Genomic DNA, 24,429 nt, shown 5'->3' on the forward strand with positions numbered 1-24,429 from the left:
GTCCGTGGGTCTGTGAGCAGGGAGGGGCTGTCACGTGGTTCGGAATGTGCCGCCCAGTTGGGGTTAGACCCCCTGAGGAGCGGACGGTGGGTGTGGTGGGCACCAGGCTTGGCGGGTCTGCTCAGAGGTGGGAGGAAGCATGTCTACAATAGGAGGCTGTTTTCCTTCTGCCTGCCCGAGTCAAGGAAGCCTTCCAGGAGGATGTGCTGGGGACATCCAAACAACCACGAACACTCGGCCATTATTCAGAAATGGAACGGGGACCTGTGTAAAGATCTAGACCCATCCGGTCTTCTGCCTGTCGAGGGGCTGTGTATACAGTTGGGGCTTACTGTATTCACCAAGGGGATCTCCTTCGCCTCTTCTCATGCCTGCTTATTAACCTTTTGCACTCGGATGTCGAGTGTGACTCGACACGGTTAGCATCGGTAGCCCATCCCTTCCCTCCCTCCATCCCTCCTCCTTTATTTGGGCTTTTCTTACATTAAATAAATAAGTTTGTATGAAAAGAAACTCCAGTTTTTTATTCTACTGCCGCGCTTTGTAAAATCTGGGGTATTAAAAAAATTAAATCCCGAGTAGAATAAAGGAATCAAGAAAAAAGCAAGCGAGTGCAAAGGGTTAACATCGAGATCGGCAAGGGCAGATGTGCCCACCTGGTTGAGATTCCTTAGGAGACAAACTAGGACCCCAGTGGAAGGGACCCTGGTGATGCTTCTCATGTTGTGGAGAGGCCTGTTTGCTAATGGCCCACTTAAGGCCCCGAGCACAGACTACTACAGAGATGGGGTGGGTGTGATCTATTCCTTATCTTCTAGCATTCACTTTCATAACGTGGGAGCCCTGTGTTCTGTCACATCTAGTAACAGAACTGTTGTGTGTGTGGGGGGGCCATGCATGGAGCACATTGTCACACAGGCACGGGGGCCTCAAGGAGTTCATGTTGAATCATTTCGGTGTTTTCTTGGGAGAAGGAGCCTTCTGTGTCTGCGGTTGACTTGTTTCAGTGCACACATGCATATATTGGAGACAACCTCCGAGACCTACGAGCCAGCTCAGGGCTCACTGAGTGCCATGTCCAATGCTTTGGAGACAGACAGGCAGGCCAGGGATTTTGGCCTCATTCTTTATTACCTGTGTGATGCAGAAAAATGGCTTAATGTGGAATCCCCTCCCCCTTTCTTGAAAACCTCAAAAAACGCCTGTAATGGGACTCTGTAGTGACAGGTTAAATGAGGAAAAGGGAGTTCTTTGACTCCCATAGCCAACTTTTGGGACTGGCAAGAGGTAGAACTTGTCAAAGGGACGAGTGAAATGCTGTCCTGGTGAGAGGATATCAGCCCTGTGAATGTGCCCTATCTCCTTGTATCATTTCCTCCTGCCACAGCTCTTAGGTGGGAATGATGGGTAGTGTCATTGGCTTTCATTCTCAGCAGGGGATTGGTGGGGCTCCAGCTTCACTCAAAAAATTCTGGGGCAGGATGCTGATTGGTCTGGCTTGGGTCAGGTGCCAGGTCTGTACCAACCAGTGAGTCTAGGAAGGGGTAGGGGATCATGTAAGATATTGGCTTCCATCGGATGGTGTTAGATCCCTGGGGGAATAGGAGTCAGTTAAAAAAAAATTATTGATAATTGAATTTTGCATTAAATGAATGATGTGATGTTCTTAGCTGTTTGGTATGTACTAGATGCTCTGCATTCGTTTTTCCCCTTCCCTTCTAAAGGGATCGTGGGGGCTAATCTATTTAGGGCTAAGAGCTGGTCATGGACACCTCCTTCTGCAGAATCCCACTGTATCCCGGGGATCTTCCCCACGCTGTTTGCTGTGACCTGTGTGCTGAGTGGGGCTAGGCCTTCTGACAAAGGAAAGCCATGCAGGAATGGTTATGCGAAACATTTTTAGGACATGCAGATACAGCTTTTGTAGCGTCCCTAAACCCTAGGCTTTTACTATTATTTTTTGAGTTGACCAAAGTCTTAATACGGACGGTGAGGAGAGAAGGCTGACAAAAAGAGCCGCGGGGTTCCGGCAGATAGCTGCCCGCCCTCCCTGGGAGCCGGCCTTTCTCTCTGAGGCTTTCTGTGGGAGGGTGCGTGAAACGGATGTGTCCCAGGCACGGTGCTAAGCTCATCACATGCCCCGTTAAATTGAAACCTCGCGATGTTTTAGGGTCGATGCATTATTACCCCATATGAGGAGCCTGAGTCTCAAGCAGGTGAGTAGCTTTGTGTTTGCTAAGGTCCTTCCAGGTAACCAGGGGTTCTAGTCCAGGAGACAGTATTTAAAAGTAACTCTCAATCAGGGAAGGGTGAGAGCCCCATGTGTACTCTGGCTAAAACCAAGAAACTTTTTTTTTTTTAATAATAGCTTTATTGAGGTACAATTCACATACCATACACCTCACTCATCTAAAGTACAGTTCGCTGGTTGTAGTATATCTAGAGTTGTGTGACCATCAGCACAGTCAATTTTAGAACATTTTCATCGCCTCCCCCGCACCCCCCCCCCCATACCTTTAGTTAGCCACTCCCCATTTTCCCCAATGTCTCCCAATCCCAGACAGTCACCTGTTTTCTGGACATTTCGTGGGATCGTGCAATCGGTGGCCTCTGTGACCGGCTCCTTTCACGTAGCAGAGCGAGGAGCTGCTGACGGAGACTTGCCCAAGGTGTCCTCCCGGGCTCGGCCTTGCGGAGCTCAGGGTCTTTGCTTCCTCTGCTCGGCCTCACTATTTACCAGAAGCCAGAAGACAGAAACACCCACGTGGGTTGGCGTTTTGAGGACAAGAGCATGCTAGGATCAGTGGGGGGATGTTTGGTGGGTAAGATCTGGGCCTGGGATGGGGCGGCCTCCTACCTGCTGACTCTGTGTTGGCGCGAGAGGGGGAGATGCTGCCTAGGCTGGGACCATTAGGAAATGACCGTTCCCTGGAACTCACGTCCAGGGGGAGTTCCTGCTTTGAGGGTACACTGGGCAGGAGAGGCCTGAGCGCCTGTCTTTTGTGATGTTAGAACAGACATAGAAATGGGCTCCGATTCCCTTGGTGCCCTTCGTGCGGGGATGGGGCCTCCAGGGGGGCTTCAGGAAGCCTCCCCTCTTTTCTTCTCCGCCCCCCCCCCCCCCGCCCCCCAGGCTCCCAGCTTTTCTCCCCTAGTTCACCCTCTGGAGAGAATCTTTTATCTTTGGTTCCAGGTGTGGCCGCGGCAGGGATGTTATCAGTGTTGGCACTGGGCATGGGACAAACGTGCTGGTGCCTGCACTGAAACCAGAGCCGAGCCAGCGGCCGGGCAGCTGGCGTGTGAGCTGGCTGCCACCGAGCTCCTTGGCCTGTCCCACGGAGGTTTGTCCTCGCCAGCCTGGCACATTGGGTACCCTGACAGCGGCTGGTGTAAGCCCTATCAGGAAGGTGACATTGGTGTCGTCCCGCAGAGGACTGTCACCTTCCCAACACGAGGGGGGTGGTCGGGGTCGGGGGGCTGGTGTGGGGCTGTGTGGATGGATGCTGGGGGGGTGGTGGAGGCAGTGCACCCCCCTCAATGAACTCTCCAACGAGGTGACTGTTCAGACAAATTGCTGTTGCAAAGTGGGGGAAAGTGCTTTGCAGATCACTCGATTGCTTATACACTGTTCAATGAGCGGAGCCAGTACAGACCTTCACGCTGGGGAACGGGCTGTGGAACACGAGAAGTTTTTATTTGCGGTGAGAGCGGGCAACTTGGGGGGGGGGGGGGCGTTCATCACAGCTTTCTCTTGATTCTAGTTGCCTTTTGTTTCCTGTCTGCCGTTGGGAGAGAAAAGCAGCAGGAGGCTGTGCTTCCCTGGACACACGATAGTAATAATGTGGGGTTGGCTCGGGGTCCAAGACCTTTCTAGTGTCTTAGGTCAAAGGGCGGAGACCAGGGTTCTCCGGCTTCTGAATAAATTCAGGTGCTCGGTGCTGAGTGGCGCACCTGGCCCCTGAGCCAGAGGAGCTGCCCCGTTCATGCCCCCAGGGGGGGTGTGGCCCCGAGGATGCTGGCAGCTGGCCGCTTCCACAGGGCGGAGCCGGTGGCCTGGTGTGTGAGATGGGAGAACGCGGCCGCAGACATCCTGGGCTGTCCATCTCGGTTGCTCTCTGTCTAGAACTCAGACTGCGAAGTTCCCTGCCCAGGGGCTCTAGAGAAGAAGCCTTGAGTTATCATGATGGGGACTGTCAACCCCGAAAGGCTCGGTTTTGATGGCTGTGAAGGTGTTGGTTGGGGTTTCACCGGGTCTCCTGATGCTCTTGCCTCTTCCCTTCTGAGCTGCTTCCCATCCTGTCTTCATTCTCTTAAGCCTTCCCAACCTGTCGGCCTCGGAGTGAGTCACTTAACCAGACGGTGCCCATCCCCGTGGCCGGGACGACTCCCTGCGTCCAGAAAACAAACCACACCCGGGAATGATGATGCATTGTGGGGCAAGAGGCACTGGAGTGTAGCGATTGGTCTGGGATTTGTCCCTCCTGCTTTGGGGCTGCAGTTGGCTCTCTTGCCCATTGCTGGTGAGCTGGCCATGGCCGTCAGCGGAGGTGGTCTAGAGGGTACCCTGGTCGGCAGGCTGACCCACCAGAGGTCAGCACGGGTGTGGGGGCTGGCCCCTCTCTTCCTCCAGCCAATGTCATCTTGGATGTCATAGATACTAGGACTTACTTTAAGCAGAACATTCTGGACTTAGGAATTCGACTTGGGCTCCATTTTTTATTTTGTACTTTGGGTCCTCTCATTAAGGAGATCAGAGATAAAATGTCATTGTTTTGCCAGAAGACTGGCCATCAACAGGCTCCCCAACTTAGAAAAGGGGGTAGTTTGAGTTTTCTTGAGTGACTGGGGGGTATCTATTATAGATCAGCAGATTTCTACAGCTCTGTGATTTTAAAGAGACCTAAATATACCCTCTTGCCTTAGACCAGTGGTTGGCAAACTCATTCGTCAACAGAGCCAAATATCAACAGTACAACGATTGAAATTTCTTTTGAGAGCCAGATTTTTTAAACTTAAACTTCTTCTAACGCCACTTCTTCAAAATAGACTCGCCCAGGCCGTGGTATTTTGTGGAAGAGCCACACTCATGGGGCCAAAGAGCCGCATGTGGCTTGCGAGCCGCAGTTTGCCGACCACTTAGACGGTGCCAATCTTGCTACTTCTGTCACTTTGCACATTTGTCAATGACATTATCAGGGACACTTAAAAGAGTTGTGGGGCTCTGTGGAACTTGGGCACTTAGCTGAAGGTTACACACTCGCCTCTGGGGGGCTCGAGGGGATGTTTACATCATCGGCACATTTTGCGGGGCTTCCTGACCTCTGTGGGAGGGTTTGGATTAGGGTTGGAAGGTTGTGTTGCTGCAGTGGTCCGGGTCCTTTGTCAGCCTCGGGCCTCTGGATCACTCCCCGTCGTAGGAAAATTTGTAGGCCAGTTACCTTTAACTCCTTGGTTCTCACCTGGGGTGACGTCACTCCCCAGGAGAGATTTGGCAATGTCACCATGCATTTTGGTCATCACAGCTGGGCAGGGGATGATGCTGTTGTCTAGTGGATAGAGGCCAAAGGTTGCTAGGAACCCCCACCCCCTCAAAATTATCAAGATGTCAGCAGTGTCCAGGCTGAGAGATCCTGCTTTCACATGTTTATTGAGCAACTCTTCTTCCTGAAACTGAAGAACTGACTAAGATATAGGAAAGTATTTAAAAATAAATGATACCTCAATTTGCAAATGTACATTTTAAGTTGTCTTTTTTTGTGTGCCAATTATATACTTAAAATATCTCAGTAATTTTCTAGAATATTCTTTAAAAAAAGAGAAACGATTAAAACTGTCCACATGATGACACAAGCGATCGTAGCTGCTCATGCTTCGGAAGGCCTATGACCCACAGGAGAGCAGCAGCCGCTCTGTGCGTGAGGTCCAGCCGTGCGTTGACACCGCACCTGGTTAGTGCAAGACATGATGTGAAGTCATCACACTCAAATTTCTCCAAATCTTAGTCTTGCCCTCACCTACTACATTGTCTTTTATTTTTATTTTTTTAAAGTCAGGGATCCAAACCAGATCATCTTGCTTCTCCTAGAATAAATACTAAAAGTGTTTTTTTGTGTTGTTGTTTTTTTAAAGATACAGCTCCAGATTACCTTCTAGGATCCCATTCTGCTTTCTCAATCCTATTCTTATTCTTAAAAGGAGCCATTTCTTGACAGTACTTCATACATCTCGTGGCTCCTCCATGACATTCCAGGGGAAGTAAATGAAAGGTGTAAATTAAGAAAAGCAAGTGTTTGTGGTTCCCACTTTAACCTTCTGTTCTGTTAAACGGCTTCGTTGAAGAGGGCTGTCACGGCTCTTGAAAACGTGGGAAAATCCCCAGCACGCCCGCGCCTTCAGCTGCCTGTGGGCGCGCAGGAGGTTTGATGTGAAAATTATATGGCCGCATCTAACTGGCTGTGTTTTCACCCCACCAGATAGCGGCTCAAGAGGCGGCTCTTCCCCCTCCCCTGCTGGGTTAGCTAAACTGTTTAACTTGAATTGCATGCTATTAAGATTTGCAGCCTAGTAACCCAAGTGCCATTTTTCAATGTCTCTTGTGTAGTAGCCTGTCTGTATGACCCAACCCCAACCTTATAAATTTCTAGACATCTGGCAAGAGCCGGTTATCAATTCCTCCCTGATGTGGGGATGATAAGGCCTTTGACCCCTACTCTTCCCCATAATTTACACACACACACACCCCCACCCCCCCACCCCCCGTGCCCTGCGGAAGCCTGGCCAGCCGGTGGGAGGAAAACAGAAGCCGCCGGACCTCTGCTTCCTGTGAAATGGGAATAATAATTTTTATCCTGCCTGTTTCCCAGACTTGCGTATTTATTTCACATAAAATGTGCTCAGGATCCCAATAGAAAGCAGTCAGGTAGAGATAAGATCATGGCAGTGACACCAATTGAAACACGTTTTTAAAAAAATAAGTTTATTCACATGTCATGCCTTACACCCATTTAGAGTGGGAATTTAATGGTTTTTGGTATGTTCACAGAGTTTTGCAACCATCACCTCAACCAATGTTAGAACATTTTCATCACCCCCAAAAGAAACTCTTTACTCGTTAACTATCACTTTTCCATTTCCTCCCACACCTGCTTTCTGACTGTGCATCTGCCTGTTTGGGGCGTTTTGTGTATGTGGAATTGTACAATATGTGGTCCTTTGTGACTGGCCTCTTTCACCTAGCATAATCTTTTCAAGATTCATCTATGTTGTGGCATCTATCAGTGCTCCAGACCTTTTTAATTGTCAAGTAGTATTCCATTGGGTAGGCAGATCATATTTTTTATTGCTCCATCATGAGTTGATAGGTAAGCTTCAGAATTTAAAAATATGAAGGCAACCCGGCTAGTGTTGCTCGGTGGTTGAGCATCGACTTATCAACCAGGAGGTCACCGTTCGATTCCCGGTCAGGGCACATGCCTGGATTGAGGGCTTCATTCCCAGTAGGGGGTGTGCAGGAGGCAGCCGATCCGTGATTCTCTCTCATCATTGATGTTTCTCTCTCTCTCTCCCTCTCCCCTCCTCTCTGAAAACAATAAATTAAAAAAATACATATGAAGCCAAACCATTTTCCTTTTAATTTATATATTCCATTTATTGGAAGTTAAGTGCTCTTATGGTAAATACTGTTTTGGGGTATAAATTTCCAAGTCTATGCATGCTCTACGTATTTGAACAAGCACTTACCTTAACAGACTCTACCTGAAACCGAACATTGGATAAAGGTGACTTCTGAGTTCGTGGTCTTCTGGAAGCACCAAAGACTTTTATTTATTAAAGTAGAAACCATTGCTGGAAACTTTTCCCATAGTTTGGCTGAGGATTAAGACATTACCTCCCATGATTCAGACCAGTGCCCCATGGCTCTATCTCCTCTTCTTCCTTTCTCCTCCGTGGTAACCGCTCCAGTGGCATCCAGAAGGTTGTGATTGGGTGAAGTTATTTCTAGCGTGGAAATAGAGCGTTCTGTTTAGTGTTAGGTTGGTTGGTTTGTTACTCTTCTGCTTGTTGGTTTTACCTGTTGCAAATATTAAGAGGCCCAGGTATGTTTACGTTCTGCAGATAGGAAAGAAAAGCCACTTTGTCCAGAGTGGCTGCTCGGGCTCCCACCTTCACTGTGGTTGCTGTGGCAAAGGCGAGGATTTCTCTGCGGGGGGTCAGAGGGGCCCAGTCTGGGCCGCCTGCTCTGGTCACCACCCTCCAGCACTGGTAACTTTTCAAGAAACACCTGACACCTGATTTTCCCCCTTTTATTGGCTGCACATGTCAGACACATGACAGTGATTTTCACTTTGAGAAGCAGGGAGCCTGTAGTAATTTTTAAGGGGACCCTGAGAACTAGGTGTTCTCTTACAGCCATCCGAATGAGGATGTGTGACTTGTTATTCTGAGCACCACGCCCGAACAGGTGGGGAGAAATGGGAGTGCATGGGATTGACCCCTCCAGTCATGTGTGTCCTGTCACATGTAGGAATGGGATGGTGTGTGCTGTCAGTGCCACCTTACACACACACACACACACACACACACACACACACACACACACACACGATTGTTTCTTCTCTTGCGAGGCTCTCTGTCAACTGGTTTTTACTAACAAAGATATAAATGTTTGGGATGGCAGGCGATAGTCTTGGGTGGCACAGGGGTTCATTTATCCCAGAGCCCTTATCCCTTCAATCGGTCTAACTCAGGCGTCCTCAAACTACGGCCCACGGGCCACATGTGGGTGTTTTTGCCGTTTTGTTTTTTTACTTCAAATTAAGCTATGTGCAGTGTGCATAGGAATTTGTTCATAGTTTTTTTTAAACTATAGTCCGGCCCTCCAAAGGTCTGAGGGACAGTGAACTGGCCCCCTGTTTAAAAAGTTTGAGGACCCCTGGTCTAATGCCCCCTTTTAAGCTGAGAAACCCCAAATACCATAGTACTAAGAATTCATTTCAGAGCAGCTGACCCAGGCTGTGTCTCCCCTGCCTTCTGCCATGCCACGTCACCAGCGTCCAGGCAGGACCCATTATGATGGCCCGAGGCCCGTGCCCGATGACAACAGAGGTGGCTGCTCGAGTTCTCCGATTGGCAGCAGCGTGATTCCTTCTGGAGGTGACACATTGGGGGCGAGTGTCACTTTGGAACCAGGGATGTTAGTGAATGGAGCTGGTGAGCGTTTGAGAGAATAGGAATGAGAAGGTGTCAGGATCGGCCCTGCCTGTGGGAATCCACTGGTTTTAATGTTGATGTCCTTTATGGCCTTCCGATGTGATTCCTCCTTTCATAACAAGCTTTTTTCAAACTGTTTCAATTTAATAAGTTTCTGTGCAGCTAGTGCATTTCAACCAATAATGGTTTATTTTTTTAAAAAAAAAACACAACACACCCGAGAAGCTTATTTAAAATAACATTTTCTCATAAATTAGTCCTCATTTGCACAGCGATTCAGTTATTACACCATGAAGACCCTCTGGAGTTTGCTGTTGTCAGGACACATAACAGCAGAGGATAGTATGTTATTAGCTAATGCTAATCACCGGTTAGTAGAAATGAGGAAAGAAGAGGTGTCATTGGGCTCCCGTGGCTAACAAGATGTGAATTACGAAAACATCTCCCGGAGAAATTCCAGGGTTGTTCTAGAAACCCGTTATTTGCATTTTCAAACATTTGGTCTCCTTCGATAGGGGAGGAGGGTGCCGGTGATCAGCCCTGCTTTCTTGTTCGGAACAAAGCTCTGTACGGTTCCTGCTGGTGACCTCATCGCAGACACACCCTTCCCCTGCCTCTCAGCCCCATTAGGCTGCCCACTGTCTTTTTGTAGGTGATGGCATTGGTTTCCAAAGATTGCCAGGTCGGCTTCACAGGCCCAATCAGACTCTGCCCTTGACCCCCCGATTCCACGCGGTTTTGTTCGTGGTCCACGGTGGCCCAGCTCGGCTCCACGTTCCTTCCCAAAGGCCTGCTGGGAGAAGGCGCTTCCGTGTAGCCGGAATCTCCTGGAAAGCACAGTGTCCCCTTTCCTCCAGGAGCTGGATTCCCAGCGCTTTGTGCAGCCGGCACTTCTTGAACCCCCCACACTGTTGCCTCTCGCTCTCCCATTGCAGTCTTGCTGGTGACAGCAGATGGGCTTGTATTTATTGCCTGAACCTGTGATGCAATCCTGTTCTTTCAAAGTAACTCGAGGAGCACATTATTTCCTGGGCCCGCTGGAATTTTGCTTATCCCGAGAACGCGCGAAGGGCCAGGACCCTCAGCCCCAGATGCAGACGGCGGGTAAGGAGGTTTCCGGGAGAAGCTTCGCTTTCCGCTGCTGAGGTGGGTCCGAACCTCATCGGAGGCACCGGAGGGAGAGGCGCACCGGCGGTCCGGTCCGCTAGTGGCACTGGTGTCCCGCGAGCCAGGCGGCCTCAGGATGGACTTCATTGGGCGTTCCAGCCACGGCTGTTAAGAACTCCATTCATTTCCGCACGCCTTGCCGAGGTTCCCACCTGGATAATGCTAAGGTTTAGACACTGCCTCCCAGTGAAGCCTGGGCCTTCAACTTCACTTCAAGAGTTAAATTAGTGTTGCTATCGGGTACAAAGTAAAAGCATCTCCTTTATTCAGAACTACCCAAATGACTCCCCCCCTCACCCCCCAAATGTATCCCAAATCCTTTAAAAACTGTTTTGTACCTACTTTTCCTTTGTTGTTTATGATACTGTAATGAAAATAGTATGTTTTATTTCCCGCTTCTCAATATTTGATATTGAGAAATATTTTTAAATGACCCTGCCAGCTCCTGTTTGTGACACCCATCCCTGAGATATTTTTCCTTGGCCGTGTAGAGCGTTCGTCCGATAAAGAAAACTTTTCGAGCGCGTGGCCTTCTCCCTGAATGTGGCTTTCTTCAGTAAACATGCCTCCTGTTCTGCCATGGCCATGCCTGTACGTGGAGGTGCGTTGGGTCTGCACTGAATGCGAGTGAGGACCTAGTACAGTGAGTCCCCCTGCAGAGCTGGATGGTGCTGGAGGTGGGCAGGGCCTTAGAGGCACCCATCAGCTGGCATCCTCATGTGGCATGCCTACCCGAGCCCCGGAGATACAGGGCATATAGCTAGTTAATGGGAGGTGGCAGTGACACTGATGTGTCGTCCCCCCCCCGCCCCCATCTGTTTCTGTGATGAGGTTGAGAGGACGGGAGCTGTGCTTTGTAAAAGGCAACACCGGCTCCGTTCATTCTGTTTGGCCTCCCATTTGGACCCTGTCCCTTTATCACTAAGATGAGGTCCTTGAGGGCCAAGGTAGATTTCAGTTCTACCTCCGTTCAGTGCCGGGATGGTGATTCTGTGTCCCCTGATGCCAGCTCTGAGTGGGGTGGCTGAGTGACATTGTCACGGGTCAGGGAAGAGTGAGGTGTTGTATGGGAGGTGGCACTTGCCATTCCCGACTGTGGGGCCTTCCATACTTGCTGATACCACCTACCTTTGCATGGACGCAGTGGGCACATGGGTGCACACTCACGCCCCATGCACAGACTCTCACCTGGCCTCTCACCCGCGCTCACATTTTTAACAATAATCCGGAAAACAAATACCGTGTGCATTTGCCTTGTCAACGATTGTGTCCGGGTTTGGGGAAGAAGTGGGCTTGCCTTAGATGACGGCAATGGCAGCCTGTCTGGAGCCCCGATTACCGTTTCTCTGCATCTGCGGTAGATTGTTCATTAACATAGTTCAAGTGTAATTAGTTCCCATCGAAGTTACCGCACCTTCAGCGGTGAGAATTAGTGATGGAGCTGAACTAGATGAGCGTAACCTGTACAGACATAACTCTCTCCGGGTTACAGAGCGCACGTGGGCTGGCTTGGGGTGGTTGGTTGCTGTTGCTTATTATTATTTTGTATCTTCATTTATATATACTTGTGTATATGTCAGTGAATAGTAAGAGATAGGAGGATTCTAGCCCCTTAAGAATTTCTCAAAAATTGTTATTTTACTAATTTGCTTTTTTTTATTGGAATGGCTCTTACCAATGCCCCTTTCTTAAGTGCATTTTCAATTTCTTTAAAGATGCTGTGCTTTCAGAATAAAATTCTTCCATGTTATGCATAGAACCCCAACTCCTAGCTCTAAATCCTGGGGTTCAGTTTTTCTTTTCCAGGGAAGTTCTGGGTATGTCTAGATGGAAGGATTTTAAAAAATCAAAAGCATTCAATTATATGATTTCGAGAACCCATTTCATTTTGCAATTCTAAGTTATTTTAGAGACCCATGGATAATCCTTCCCCTCTTTCTGTGGGGAAGAAAACACCTAGAAAACACAACCAGATGTATCAGTCAGGGTTCTCCAGAGAAACAGAACCAATAGGGTGTGTGTATATGTGTGCATGTGTGTGCACACATGTGTGTTACTTACCATAGGGAATTGGCTCGCATCGTTATGAAGATTTGGCAAGTGCCAAGCTCCGCAGTCAGTGAGCTGCAGACCCAGGAGACCAGTGGGGTGGTTCCAGTCCAAAGGCTGGCAGGCTCGAGACCCAGGAAGAGCCAGCGTTTAAGTTCAAGTCTGAAGGCAGGAAAAACCGATGTCTCAACTCCAGGCAGGAGGAATTCCCCCTTATTTGGGGGAGAGCTCAGCCTTCAGCTGATCAGGTGAGACACATCCACCTGAGGTTTTATTCAGTCTCTCAGGGAAATGTGGAATTCATCCAGGAACACGGAAACACTCGGCATACTGTCTGACTTTACATGGCCCAGTCAAGTTGACACATAAAATTAACCTTCACGCCAGACTTTTCTGAGACAGAGTTGAAAACTTTTGTCTTCCTCTTTCTGCCTTAGAAGTAGGCTCAGAATTCTTCCAACAGCCCACAGCTATTGGCTAGATTGGGCCTGAATAACATTATTTCATACAGTCTTTCTTTATCTCGGAAGGCTCAGATTTTTTAGGGTGTGTGTGTGTGTGTGTGTGTGTGTGTGTGTGTGTGTGTTTTTCTTTTAATGCTTTTCAGCACCTTCTTCTATACTCTTTTCTTTTTTGTTTATTTTTCCTGGCAGAGTAAATTGTGCTTTCTAGCTCATTGGTTTTCATTCTGTTAACATTTGAATATTGCCCAGCCACCTGTTGAGTAGGGTGTGTGTGAGCTCATAAAGAAACAAAATAGTAGAATGCACCACTGTTGCTATTTTTTTTTTGGTGGCACATCTTCGCTCTCGAGCCACGTGGTCATATCCAGAACCGGTCAACACTCCGTGTCGTCAGGTGCTGAGTCGCTGGTGAAAATGAGAGAAACATCAATGATGAGAGAGAATCATCGACTGCCTCCTGCACACCCCCCACTGGGGATCCAGCCCGCACCTGGGGCATGTGCCCCGACCAGGAATTGAACTGTGACCTCCCGGTTCATAGGTTGACGCTCAACCACTGAGCCACACCGGCCGGGCTGGCCTTCCTCTCTCTTGACATGCCACCTTCCCCAGAGGCGATGCGCGTCTTAAAGTCCTCTGTCACAACGGCCAGTGCTTCCAGAGGACGCGAGGAGGCAGACTTAGCACCAGGGTTTGTGGCCCCTACTTTCTGGAGACCACGTCTTAAAGCAGGTCAGTGTAGCCAGTGGCTGCGGAGGAGGAGGCAGGCCGAGCGGTCGTCCTAGCAGGTGTGTGTGGCTGCTCAACGTCTCCCTCCCCCTGTCCCAGACACTCATATTCGAAAAGTACCCGGCGCCTGCTCCAGTATATTGCCTTGGAACAGCCCCCTCATCCTGGCCGGGAGCAGGAAACTCAGCCTTCATTCGCTTTTCCTGGGGTGGCTCCAGTTTTCCCCACATTCCTGCTTGGTTTGTGGGTGGCCGATTATTGAGGTCCGTCTGACTAAGGCGACTAGATCACTGCAGGTAGGATGCCCCTCTGTCCTTATACTGAGCTTGGAGGAGTGTATTGACGCATAACTGAAAAGCCCACAGTTAATGCAGGCTCAGGCATGGCTGGATCCAGGCGCTCATATGTGAGGACACCATTTCCCCCCAGCTGTTGGCTCTGCTTTCCTCCAGGTTGACTTCATTGCATGGGGGCAGGTTGAAGCCCAGAGAGAGCTTACCTTCCCCCTCAATTGCCAACCAGTAGCTGTGGTTAGGGGCTGTGATATACTGCGTGCGTTTGGACTGAGCATCCCTGGAGCTGGGGGTGGGATCCACTCCACTTGAGCTATATGGCTTTGAGAGTTGGGGTGGTACCTCCTACATAACTCAGGGTGTGCTGTTAGGAGAAAAAGCACAAATAGATGCTGTATAGAAAACTTAGCCGAGGTCTGCTTTTTAGCCTTTAGGATCCATTGAAGAGTTTTCTACTCGTTAGGGGAGACTGGACTGCCATTGGTTCATGGCACAAAGTGCGTTTGTGTATACATTTGAATTTGTTTATAAGACAACTACTCCCCTCCCCAAACTTGAAGTGGCCTACAGGACTTCATAGTGTACAAAAGGTTTAGAAATGAGTAAGTGAGATTAGAATAAAGAGAAAAGCAGGGTAGGCCCCTATGATAAGACGGGAATAAGGTGACTCTCAGAAATCTCAAAGCTGGCGGGCAGCTGCTGTGGGGCTGGTGAAAGTGAGCCGCTCACTCAGCTCTGAGGTTCCTGGGTATGAAGAGCATCTAGACCTTGTACAGAGGGGTGTGTGTGTGTGTGTGAGAGAGAGAGAGACAGAGAGAGACACTCCCTCCTAAACCACAAGCCCCTGTGGGACAGGCCCTGCTCGAGGCCGTGGGAAGATGATAAAGCTGATGCCCATCGATGGTAACCCTATTAGATGCATGTCTTTCCCAAACTCCTGGGGCACTTGCCCCGTGGACCTTGCCCCTTTGCTCTCAGCATTGTGTTAGGAAACAAAGCAAGCAGACAAGGATGGAAACCTCTCTGTTGCTGGGTTCCTTCCAGGAACAATGGGCGGGTTAAACCGGTCACCTTTGGTGGGAGGCAGGCAGGTGAGTCACTGCTGTGACAGGGCAGAATGGGATCCTTGGTTGTGAAGCGGGCCAGTCCTGTGAATGGACTCATGCTTGCCTGGTGACTCACGTTCCTGTTTACAAATGAGCCACAGGAGTGCTGTGGGGACCGGGCACCTCGGGGGTGGGCAGCCCTTCCGTGGGCAGACCTCTGGGCTCCTTTCCTTGGCGGCTTTCAAAGTCGAGACGCAGGGACAGCTGCCGCCAGTGGAAGGCCCTGGAGGGACACCAGTTTTAGGTGAAGTGGCCCCGTCTCGTTTGGGGAGTTCACGTGGCCTTTGGATGATTTTGTTCCAACTAGATAACCCCATGGGAGGACCGGGAAGTATGGTAGCCAAGTAAATTATTCTAGAACCGTGGCTGCTGTTGTATAGATTTGTCCTTCATGTCTTATCGATTTTCCATCTCCCCGTCTTTAGTACCCGCTATGCTTTTTAGTGACTATCAGAGCCTAAGATACTGGGTCTTGCGCTCAGTCTCATCTTCTTCACTCTGAATTCTGTGACTCGGGATGAAGAAGGGTGAGCCATCTGTTCATGGGATCTTCCTTGGTATAAAACTTCTAAAACCTAGAACAGAGGAGGCGTACATCCTTTACAACGGGCAGAAAGGACATATATTTTCTTTCTGATTAGAATGATGCTTCTTTGCTGGGAAAGAGCTCTTCTCGGGCCTCAAGTCACTCTTGACACCCCTAAGTTTTCTATACCATCTGTAGAGCAGCCGCCAACATCTGCACGGGCACAGCCTGTGAGTTGACTGAGACCTGGTCCGTACTCCCCCTCTGCCATTGACTAGCTGTGTGACCTTGGGCATGCTCCTTAACGTCTCTGAGTCAGTTTCCTCCTCTGTGAAGTGAGAGTGACAGGACCTACCTCAAGGGTAGTTGTGAGGTGTAGCGGAGCCACAGGCGAGTAACAGGCAGGGGACCGAGGCAGCTCGCGCCACGGGGCTCCGCTGGGTAGGGATTCGGGCAGCACATCCCTTCGGAGCACCTAACGTGGGAGCTGCCAGGCCTTCGAGGGGGCTGGAGAGGTCCGTGCCATTGCTTCTCTCTCGAAACAATTGCCGTCTGGCAGGGGGAAAGGTGTTAAGGCATCCCCAATAGCTGTAGGGTGGAGCCATATGTGGCTGCATTTTTGTAGGGTAGAAATACTGCATGGTTTATGCTAATAGAAGATTCAGTAAGGTAAGTTGAGAGAGAGAGAGAGAGAGAGAGGCTAGCCAGCTGGCTCCCTGGAGGCCCAGAGGCAGGAGTGGCCGCGTGCCTTGGGGTGACGAAGGGCAGAGGTGGGGAGCGGGAAGGGATGGCACAAAGTCTGCATGGAGGAGGCTGTGTTACGATGCCACTGGAGGGGGTCCCCAGGCTGGATGGCAGGGAGGTGGACGAGCTGTGGGTTCGCGCGGGCAACCGCAGTCCTCCTGGCGTGGAGCTGTAGAGGAGGAGCGGGGTCAGGGTAGAAAGCCAGGCTGGGGCCGCGAGTGCCTGGTGACCGCGCCCCCGCCCGCCGAGCCTCACTCTGTTCCCCTTTCTTCCCGGCCGCAGTGTCCCCTCCCTTGCTGCACTCAGGGCCACGACTGTCAGCACCTCTACCCCCCCTCAGACTTCACTGTCAGCACTCAAGTCTTCAGGGACATGAGAAGGAGCCACTCCTTACAAAAGGTTGGGGAGCCCTGGTGTTTGGAGGTAGGTCGCGGAGCCGAATGACGGTATGAGATGAGCCAGCCCCTCATGAACCCGCCCATCCAAAGTTTACCTGCAGCCGGGGCAGGGCCCATCGCCACAGCCCAGCTTCCCGCCGGGTCACTGTCGTGTCGGGTGCCATGATGTCTGGTGTACTGACCGCTGATGGGTGTATCAGAGCCATAAAGATGCCAGTTTACCAGAAGAGGGCGGCGGGCGGGGCTCCCGGGGACCCAAGGTGCCTGGCTCCCTGGGGCGGCTGGCGGTCCAGTGTCCTGCATAGCTTCTGTGAGAGCGAACAGCACCTTATGCCATTGAACTTGACCCCCAGGAAATAATTCTCTGGGCCCCTTCCCAGCTCCCAGTGGAGGAGGAGTTATCACCCCCACTTTGCCTCTGTTATCAGTCACTTAGCATGCATAGCCTTCCCTTTGGAATCAGGGTGCCGAGGAGGGCCCCGTCCTCCGTGGTGCCACCTCCCCGGGCAGGCGGGCACGGCTTTCTTCGCAGACCTGGCTCTCCAAGGACAGGGAGCATCGTCAATTTCTTTTAAATAATTCAATATGTCGTCAATACCCCACACCGCTCCGTGCTCGGCCATGACAGGTCTCTTCGGATTAGTGGTCCGAGGAATAAGAACAGCGAGAGCACGCTTTCATCTTCAGAAAAGCACAAGTCAATGCTGATGAACATTTTAAAGTAACTTTTAGACTTAAACAGCAAATGATTTATACTAATGCTAGCTTAAAAAAAAAAAGATAAGTGAATATTCAAGAGCCAATTGGTAAAGCCCTCTGCCTTTAAAAAGCATTTACTGTATACCTGCTGTGTGCTGAGCGCTGTGCTACGTGTTAGGGCTCCGAGCACAGAGACAGGCCTAGAGCATATTAACACGTGTCCATGTGACTTGCCTTGGAGAGAGAAGAGGTGGACTGAGTCATCTTAAAAAGCTTGTTCTAGTTTAAGAGGTAGTACCTAGCCCTTTAAGAGGACCAGAGACATGGAGGAAACCATACAGAAGAAACGTAGACACCCACGTGTTTTTTTTATCTGTTTATAATCTCTTCATTATCTGGATGCATTTCTTTTCTCAACATTCATGGGTCTAAACTTTAAAAGTCTTTACTCGGGTTCGTGTTTTCTTCTCACTTGACGTAGCACCCAGGATGCGATACACTCTCATGTGCCTTAGCTCTGGTTGGTCACACCGTGGATTGGCGTCTTGTGGAAATCTTGCTGTCTGACCGTTCCCCTTTGGCCAGGGGTGTGTGAGACAGAGGGTGTTCTGGACCGTGCCTGGATTACCTGGATCCCAGTGCGTGTGTAAGCCCGTGTCCTTTAACTGGCCTGGGTCTGACAGAGCAGCAGCTGGGGCCAGATGCAAGCTTTTCCTCAGCAGCCCCTCCCTGGGTCATCTATAATAATAAAAGCGTAATATGCAAATCAACCAAACGGCCCGAACAGCGGAACGACCGTCCAGACGACCGTCTGGACGACCTTCTGGACAAAGCTGGGGCTGCGAGGGCTGAGGCGGCTGGGGCTGCGAAGGCCTACTCTTGCATGAATTTCGTGCACCGGGCCTCTAGTCTTTTAGTAAGTGCAGTGGCTCATTCTGACTCTGGATGAAAAGGCCATAGCTGTTCCTCCACCAGGGCCTGCGAGCGCTAACTCATTAACCTTTGGTCGGAGTTATGAGACCCATAAAGGAGAACCAGGCACCCATTCAGAGTCTGAGGAAAACGAAAGAGAAAGCCTGGATTTCTGCCTGACACCCCGAAACCCGCAGATTAGATCCCCGGCGCCAGCTCTGCCTCTAGGACGGGGAACATTTCCTGGGAGAATGCCAATATGCCCCGCTTCTGGGCTGGGGTCTAAATTCACAACTGGGACTAGGTCAGGCACAGCGACACCACTCACGGGCTGTGTGAACTTGGCACGGTACCCTACTGCTCTGCCTCAGTTTCCCCATCAGCGAAGGGGGATCCCACAGGGGCTGTTCTGAGCATCAAATGAGGAAGCCTGTAAAGGGGGGTCTTGGTCAGAGGAGCTGGTGTGCCTGGTAGCACCCGGCAGGATTCTTAGGGACTCGCACACTGACAGTGTGGCTGTGTGATGGGCGGCCACGGCTGGGGCAGCTCGGTTGTGCAGCTGGCTTCGCATGCAGGCGTCCCCAGAAATGTGTACGGCTCCTTTGGAAGTGTTTCCTCCTGTGAGAACTGGGGTGGTGTATGGAAATCCCATCCACAGCACGGGTGTGTTAGGGGAGGCCCTGGGTAGCGTCATGGAAACCGCACAGGGTTGGAGGCAGGCCTGGGTGTGACCCCAATGTCCTCTCCCCTCTGTTGGCAAGGCGCCTCACCCTCCAGGATGCAGTCCCCGTGTTTGTAGAAAGGGATGGCGGCGGAGTACCTGCCCCGCCTGCTTCACGGGGACCTGTGAGGAGCCCCGGAAATGTGACCAGAGTGACGTTTCCCACACATTTCCCATGGTCCGGGCGTTTGCCTGTGTTGAGTCTTCGCAACCTGGAGGCAGCACTAAGAGGGAGGTGCAGTGACTCTTCCTTTTTGCAGAAGAACCACAGGGAGGTTAAGCAACTTGCTTAAGGTCACACAGCGAAGGGGCAGAGCTGTGACAGACCCTGGCAGGAGCCCGTGGTTGGAGCCTTCCCCACCAGCCACCTGCCACCTGCTAAAGGAGAAGGTGGTGGGTGTTCAGTACCCCCAGCCTCCCAGGAGCTGGACAGTCCGTCTTCTTCAGGACAACTGAGTCCCATTTTTTGCTCTATAAGTACCATATTCTGGTACCTTCCACCCCATCCATATTTAACGATTACTGTCCCTCCTCTTCCTTCCCTGCAGTTCAGCTGGATTCTCCCTCTATAGTTCTCTCCGCCAGGGGAATGAAGGTTGGTTGACCAGTTGAGTAAATATGACTAAGAAAGTCGATACCCACCTGGGCAGCATGACTCACTTCTTTCCAGTTAGCTATTCCCGTACCTGTTCACGCCAGCCGCACACAGTCTTTACATTGGGGCTATTAACCGGTTTAATGGTGACAATAATAGGGTGTGACCCATGGCATAAATGCGTTCAGATAAAAAAGAAAGTGTTTTTCCTGTAATTGCTTAGTCAATACCATTTTCACGGAAATGCTTGCAAACAATCTTTTAAAAAGTTCTTTGTCCCAGTCCTTCCCTTATTCCTTGCTTCCTTCCTCTTCGGGCCTTCGACATGTTTTTCCTAATCCGTGGAGATTAGCAAGATGGTGCACTGGGTCCCTTCTGAGGTTTTGGTTGACTCACCTTTGTGCTAGTGTTGGGGCTATTTGCATCCCGTGTTTAGGGATACTGAGTGTGTGTGTGTGTGTGTGTGCGCGCGCCTGTGTGTTCAAGAGAGGGGAACATTATTGTTGGTACTGGCTTATTGACCTCTCAACTCCTACATTTAAGGAGAAAAGAGACTTCTGCTAACTTTGCAAAGCTAGTCACACAGACAGGGAGTTAACCGTTGTGGTGGGAGGAAATGAAACTTTCCTTCGGTTTATTAGACCACATCCTATAAGCCTGTGGCTTATTATATGTCTGATTTCTGAAAAGCATGGCATCATGGCCGAAGTTGTGTTTTTGCTTGTTAGTCATTGAAACAAATATAGATGCCGCTTTGCTTCATTTCCTCGGCACCCTATTTTTCAGTACACGTCGTGTATGGAAACTCTGGGTTTTCACAGCACGGTGCGGAGAAGGGAAGTGTTGGCTTTATCCATCTCCCCATTACAGCTGTGGGCTGGCAAGTATTCCGGTAGGCTGAAATGTTTAATTTGCCCTCCCCTTCCCGTCTCCCCTGTGCAGAGGGCTCTGACATGTGGGGGCACGACCGCGTGTCCATGACGCAGCAGGATGCGCCTTCACTGAGGTGTCCTGGTTACCTAGAGAAGCAGGATGAGAAACCAGCACAGATACTTCTGGAAGGCCGCATTCACACTTTGACAGACTTCCAGTCTTTTCAAAGACGTGTTTAAAAATCACAGGTGGGCTCATAGCCCATACACATTGTTTTCTGCTTATATTACATCACTAGTCCTAGATACGCTTTCCTAGGCCTGCCTCGAAAGACTATTTGTAAAACCTCTAAGGTTTGACCATTCTGGAACGGGGCGGCCCTCTCTCTGCTTGGTCATCGCCCGGGTGCAAACAGATCACTTCTCGAGTCTCACTGTTACGGTGCATCTCTCGTGGGAGAGGGTGCGGGTTGAAAACGATGAAGACAGAATGACCCGGGCGTTGCAGAATGCCCGCGTGGTCTACATACCGCGGCTTAGCCCTGGTCCATCTGTGCAGGCGGGCCAGCAACTCAGCCCTCCCCCAAGTTCACTCTTGGAGTGGGATGGCTATGGGACCACCCATGTTATTTTATTTCTCCTCTCACTCACTCTCTCTTTGCACAGTTTCTTTGTTGGAGTCTTAAATGAGTGCCTTAAATAAGTGGATATCTTGGTGCCCAACTTGGAATTTCCAGCACCTTGGTGAAGTCCCATTCCCAGGGCACTGTGACCAGGCTGTAGCTCCCGCTGCTGTTCGGCGCCCCCTACGTGATGGACACAGCTTGTCCTGCACTCTGCACTGGGGAAACAGTCCCAGAGAGGGAGAGGGTCATGTCACTCTGGGGCCTGTTGCCCCTGTTGTGTACCATTCCTTGGACCGAACTCTGTGTCCGCTGTTCTTCTCGCTTCTTCCACTTTCCTTCCACCCTGAGAAGCTGGTGCAGGAGGTAGGAAGTGCAGACTGAGTGCGTGGAGATCCGCTGAGGAGCTCCATCCATGGGGTGGGTGGTGTGTCCTCTCCCGCCCTGGGTCTGGGCCTCTTGGGCCGCCTGACATCCACCCAGACGCCATGGGCTGTCTCACAGCTCTTATCTCTGTGACCGCCTCCCTTTTCTCCAATCTTCGTGAGTCACATGTTTTCTTTGCATCCGGTGTGACAAGGGTCATTAACAGAGAAGACTTGGGCCTTGGACGCGTGACATGCTGTCATCCGCGCAGTTTGTTGTGCTGGGCGCTCCCCTTTGGTCATTCTGTGACGTGACGGATCAGTTTTCCGTGCGCTAGACGGTGCCCAGGGTGAGTTTAAGTTAGCCTTCAGACTTTTTCGTCCTTCTGGGGCCCCCGAGTCAAAACACGTGGCCAGTCCTTGAAGGGCGGGTGTGGACGCTCTCCCTGGCGATGTTCTCGTTATCTGTCCGGCAGGCGGCCTGTCTCCCTCCTCCTCGCGATATCTCTGTTCCGCAGAGGACCTTCCTGTTATCAGTGTCTTCCATGTCAGGGGGGTAGATGCTTGGGATTTAGACCAGAGAGGAGCCCGGGTTCAGCTCAGATTCCAGGACTTAGTTTACGCGTGTTTATGAAGGGAAATGATGGTCAGGTACGCAACGTGGCCGATCTGGGTTTGTCTCCTTCCTTAGCAGGCCAGCCTTCCTCTCCTTAATTCGAAAGGTATTCATTCATTCATCAGCTACTGCTTGTGTACCAAGAGGTGATACTAGGAGCTACATCCTCTTTTATCCTTGATTCCATACTTTTCCAACTTTCTCCAAAATATCTCTGAAAGTGCATTTCACACCTGTTTGCATGAAAAAATGCAATAGTGACAAACTGTGTTTTGAGGGGAGCAAGGCGGGAGAAGAGGCGCATCGTCCCGGGGGAGAGCGGTCCCGTTCCGGCCTTCTTTTCTGTCCTTTCCCAGTGGCTGGCCGGTGGCTGGCTCCTCTCCTGGAGCTGGAAATGAGGAAGGAGGTGGCCTTTGTACAGCCTTGGAGCCTTTCCGACGCCTTTGTTACAAACCCCTGGGGCCCGTGTGCCTGCCATGCACTCACGCACGTCTCCGGGGCAGGCCACCCCACGGTGCTCCCGGTCAGCTGGGCCGCCAGTGCGGCAGGAGAGAACATTTTTTTTTTTCCCTCCCTGGGAAAAATCTAAGTGAGAGGCCATTTGTTTCAGAGTGAAAGTTTCTGTTTCAGAAAAGTCAGTTCCTTCCCACCAGGGAGGGTGGGGACAAGGAAGGAACTGAAGACACCAGAGAAAGGAGAAGTGAGAGTGAAGGGAGATGGGAAGGAATCGGGGTGACCAGAGGACTCACAGCTGCGGCCTCGGTTGATTTCCCAACCCCACTGGTCACCTGGTCCGCCCAGCCTTGCCTGAGCCCCCTGGGGTCGCAGCCCGTGCCCTGGCGATGGCCTGGCGGTGGCCTCTCGCTGCTTAGGAAAACAGAGCTGGCGGGAGACGGTGTTGGGTTGAACTTGAGCTGGGGTTGGGGTCGGAGGGATCACGGAAGCTCTCAATCACCTCGTGCCCAGCCTGGCTCCTGCCTGCTGGGTGCCTGGCAGGCCTGGTGGTTCACCGGGGGCCAGGGGGCCAGGTGACAGGCCCACTCCTGAGAAACGAGCAGCCCTCCCCCAGAAGGTGCAAGGAACGTGTAACCAGCCGGAAGGAGGTCCGGACTGTTGGTTGTCCACAACCCTGTCTCCCGGACAAGTTTCTTTTCCTCTGGCCTTTTACAGGGATGCGCGAGAAAGCTGGGCGGAGGTGTGCGGGGTGCACGCTGGCTTAGGGCACCTCTTACTGGCTTCAGAAACACATGCAGGTTCTGGGGCAGGGGGCTGCGCGTTTCCTCTGTGTCCTCATATCTGGGAGGGACAGCAGTCTGGCTCCAGGTTTTGTAGGGGCCTTTCTTCAGTCTTGCTTGGTTGGGTCCCTTGCAAATGTCTGTTTTTTGGATTCGTACTTATAACTACATACATGTCTGTGTCTCTGATTTGTTTTGGTTCGGTTTGGATTTTTTTTTTTTTGAGGGGGAAGTATCTGGGCACCAGGTTTCTTTTGAGATGTGAGACTTTAGAAAGATGGTATTTTAAAATGCATCATACAACAAATGGACTTTTCCTTTTGGTCTGCAGTCCTATGAATTTTCGCATCAATTCCTATTATCGCTGTGCCCACCAGGATACATCACCCTCTACACACCCTCATGCTATCCCTCACAGCCACGGGAGGGGTGGGTTTTATTTGTCATTTTTGCCGTTTGAAGGGTAGTGTTAACTCGATTCGTCTCTTTCATGCAGAGGCTAACTTCTCCGTGGTGATGATCTGGGTCTGCCCCGCTCTCCTCCACAGCTTCTCCCGCGGAGGGGCTGGAACCCTGGGCCTGCTGTTGCCGGCTTGTTGGTTATTGACGGGTCTCAGTTGGATTTTGTACTTTTTTGGCTCTGGCTGTTCTTGCCCGCCCGCTGTTCTTGCCAGAGAATGCTTTGGGCCATTTTGTGGATTTAGGAGAATTCTAGCCGTGGCCAAAGGGAAATATAATTAGCGAGAGAAATATGTTATTGCTAACCGTATAGGCAGCAGAGCGAAACAAAATGACTTCTGGAACTTTCTGCTTTGAATTATCTTTATTATTCTTGCCCAGATGTCTTTGCAGACCATCAAGGTTTGGGCATCACGTGTAAAACGAGGATGGTGCATTCTCTGTAGATTCTGTTGGCCCAGCGTGGTTCCCCCAGGCTGCCCCCACTCAGCCCATGACTTAGGTGAAAACCAGAAATGGAGAGCATGGAGCCCCCGGGTGTTTCCCTGTCATGGGTGTCCTCCGCCCCCCTTCCTCCCCCCCCAATCAGGTTCTGGAACAAGCTGGTACCTGCATGGGGGGAGGCCAGGCCGCGTATCACCCACTG

The 24,429-nt window shown here is 51.0% G+C and overlaps 1 protein-coding gene across 1 annotated transcript in view; it reads left to right on the forward strand.

Moving 5' to 3' along the window:
• TCF7L2 (transcription factor 7 like 2) overlaps positions 1-24,429 on the forward strand; it is a 197,608-nt gene that overhangs the window by 107,193 nt on the left and 65,986 nt on the right. Inside the window, 1 exon segment of the mRNA XM_079793814.1 lies at positions 16,571-16,711. Coding sequence (XP_079649940.1) covers positions 16,571-16,711 — 141 coding nt within the window.

The sequence above is a fragment of the Cnephaeus nilssonii genome (assembly GCF_951640355.1).
Source record: "Cnephaeus nilssonii genome assembly, chromosome: 16".
Classification (NCBI taxonomy): domain Eukaryota; kingdom Metazoa; phylum Chordata; class Mammalia; order Chiroptera; family Vespertilionidae; genus Cnephaeus; species Cnephaeus nilssonii.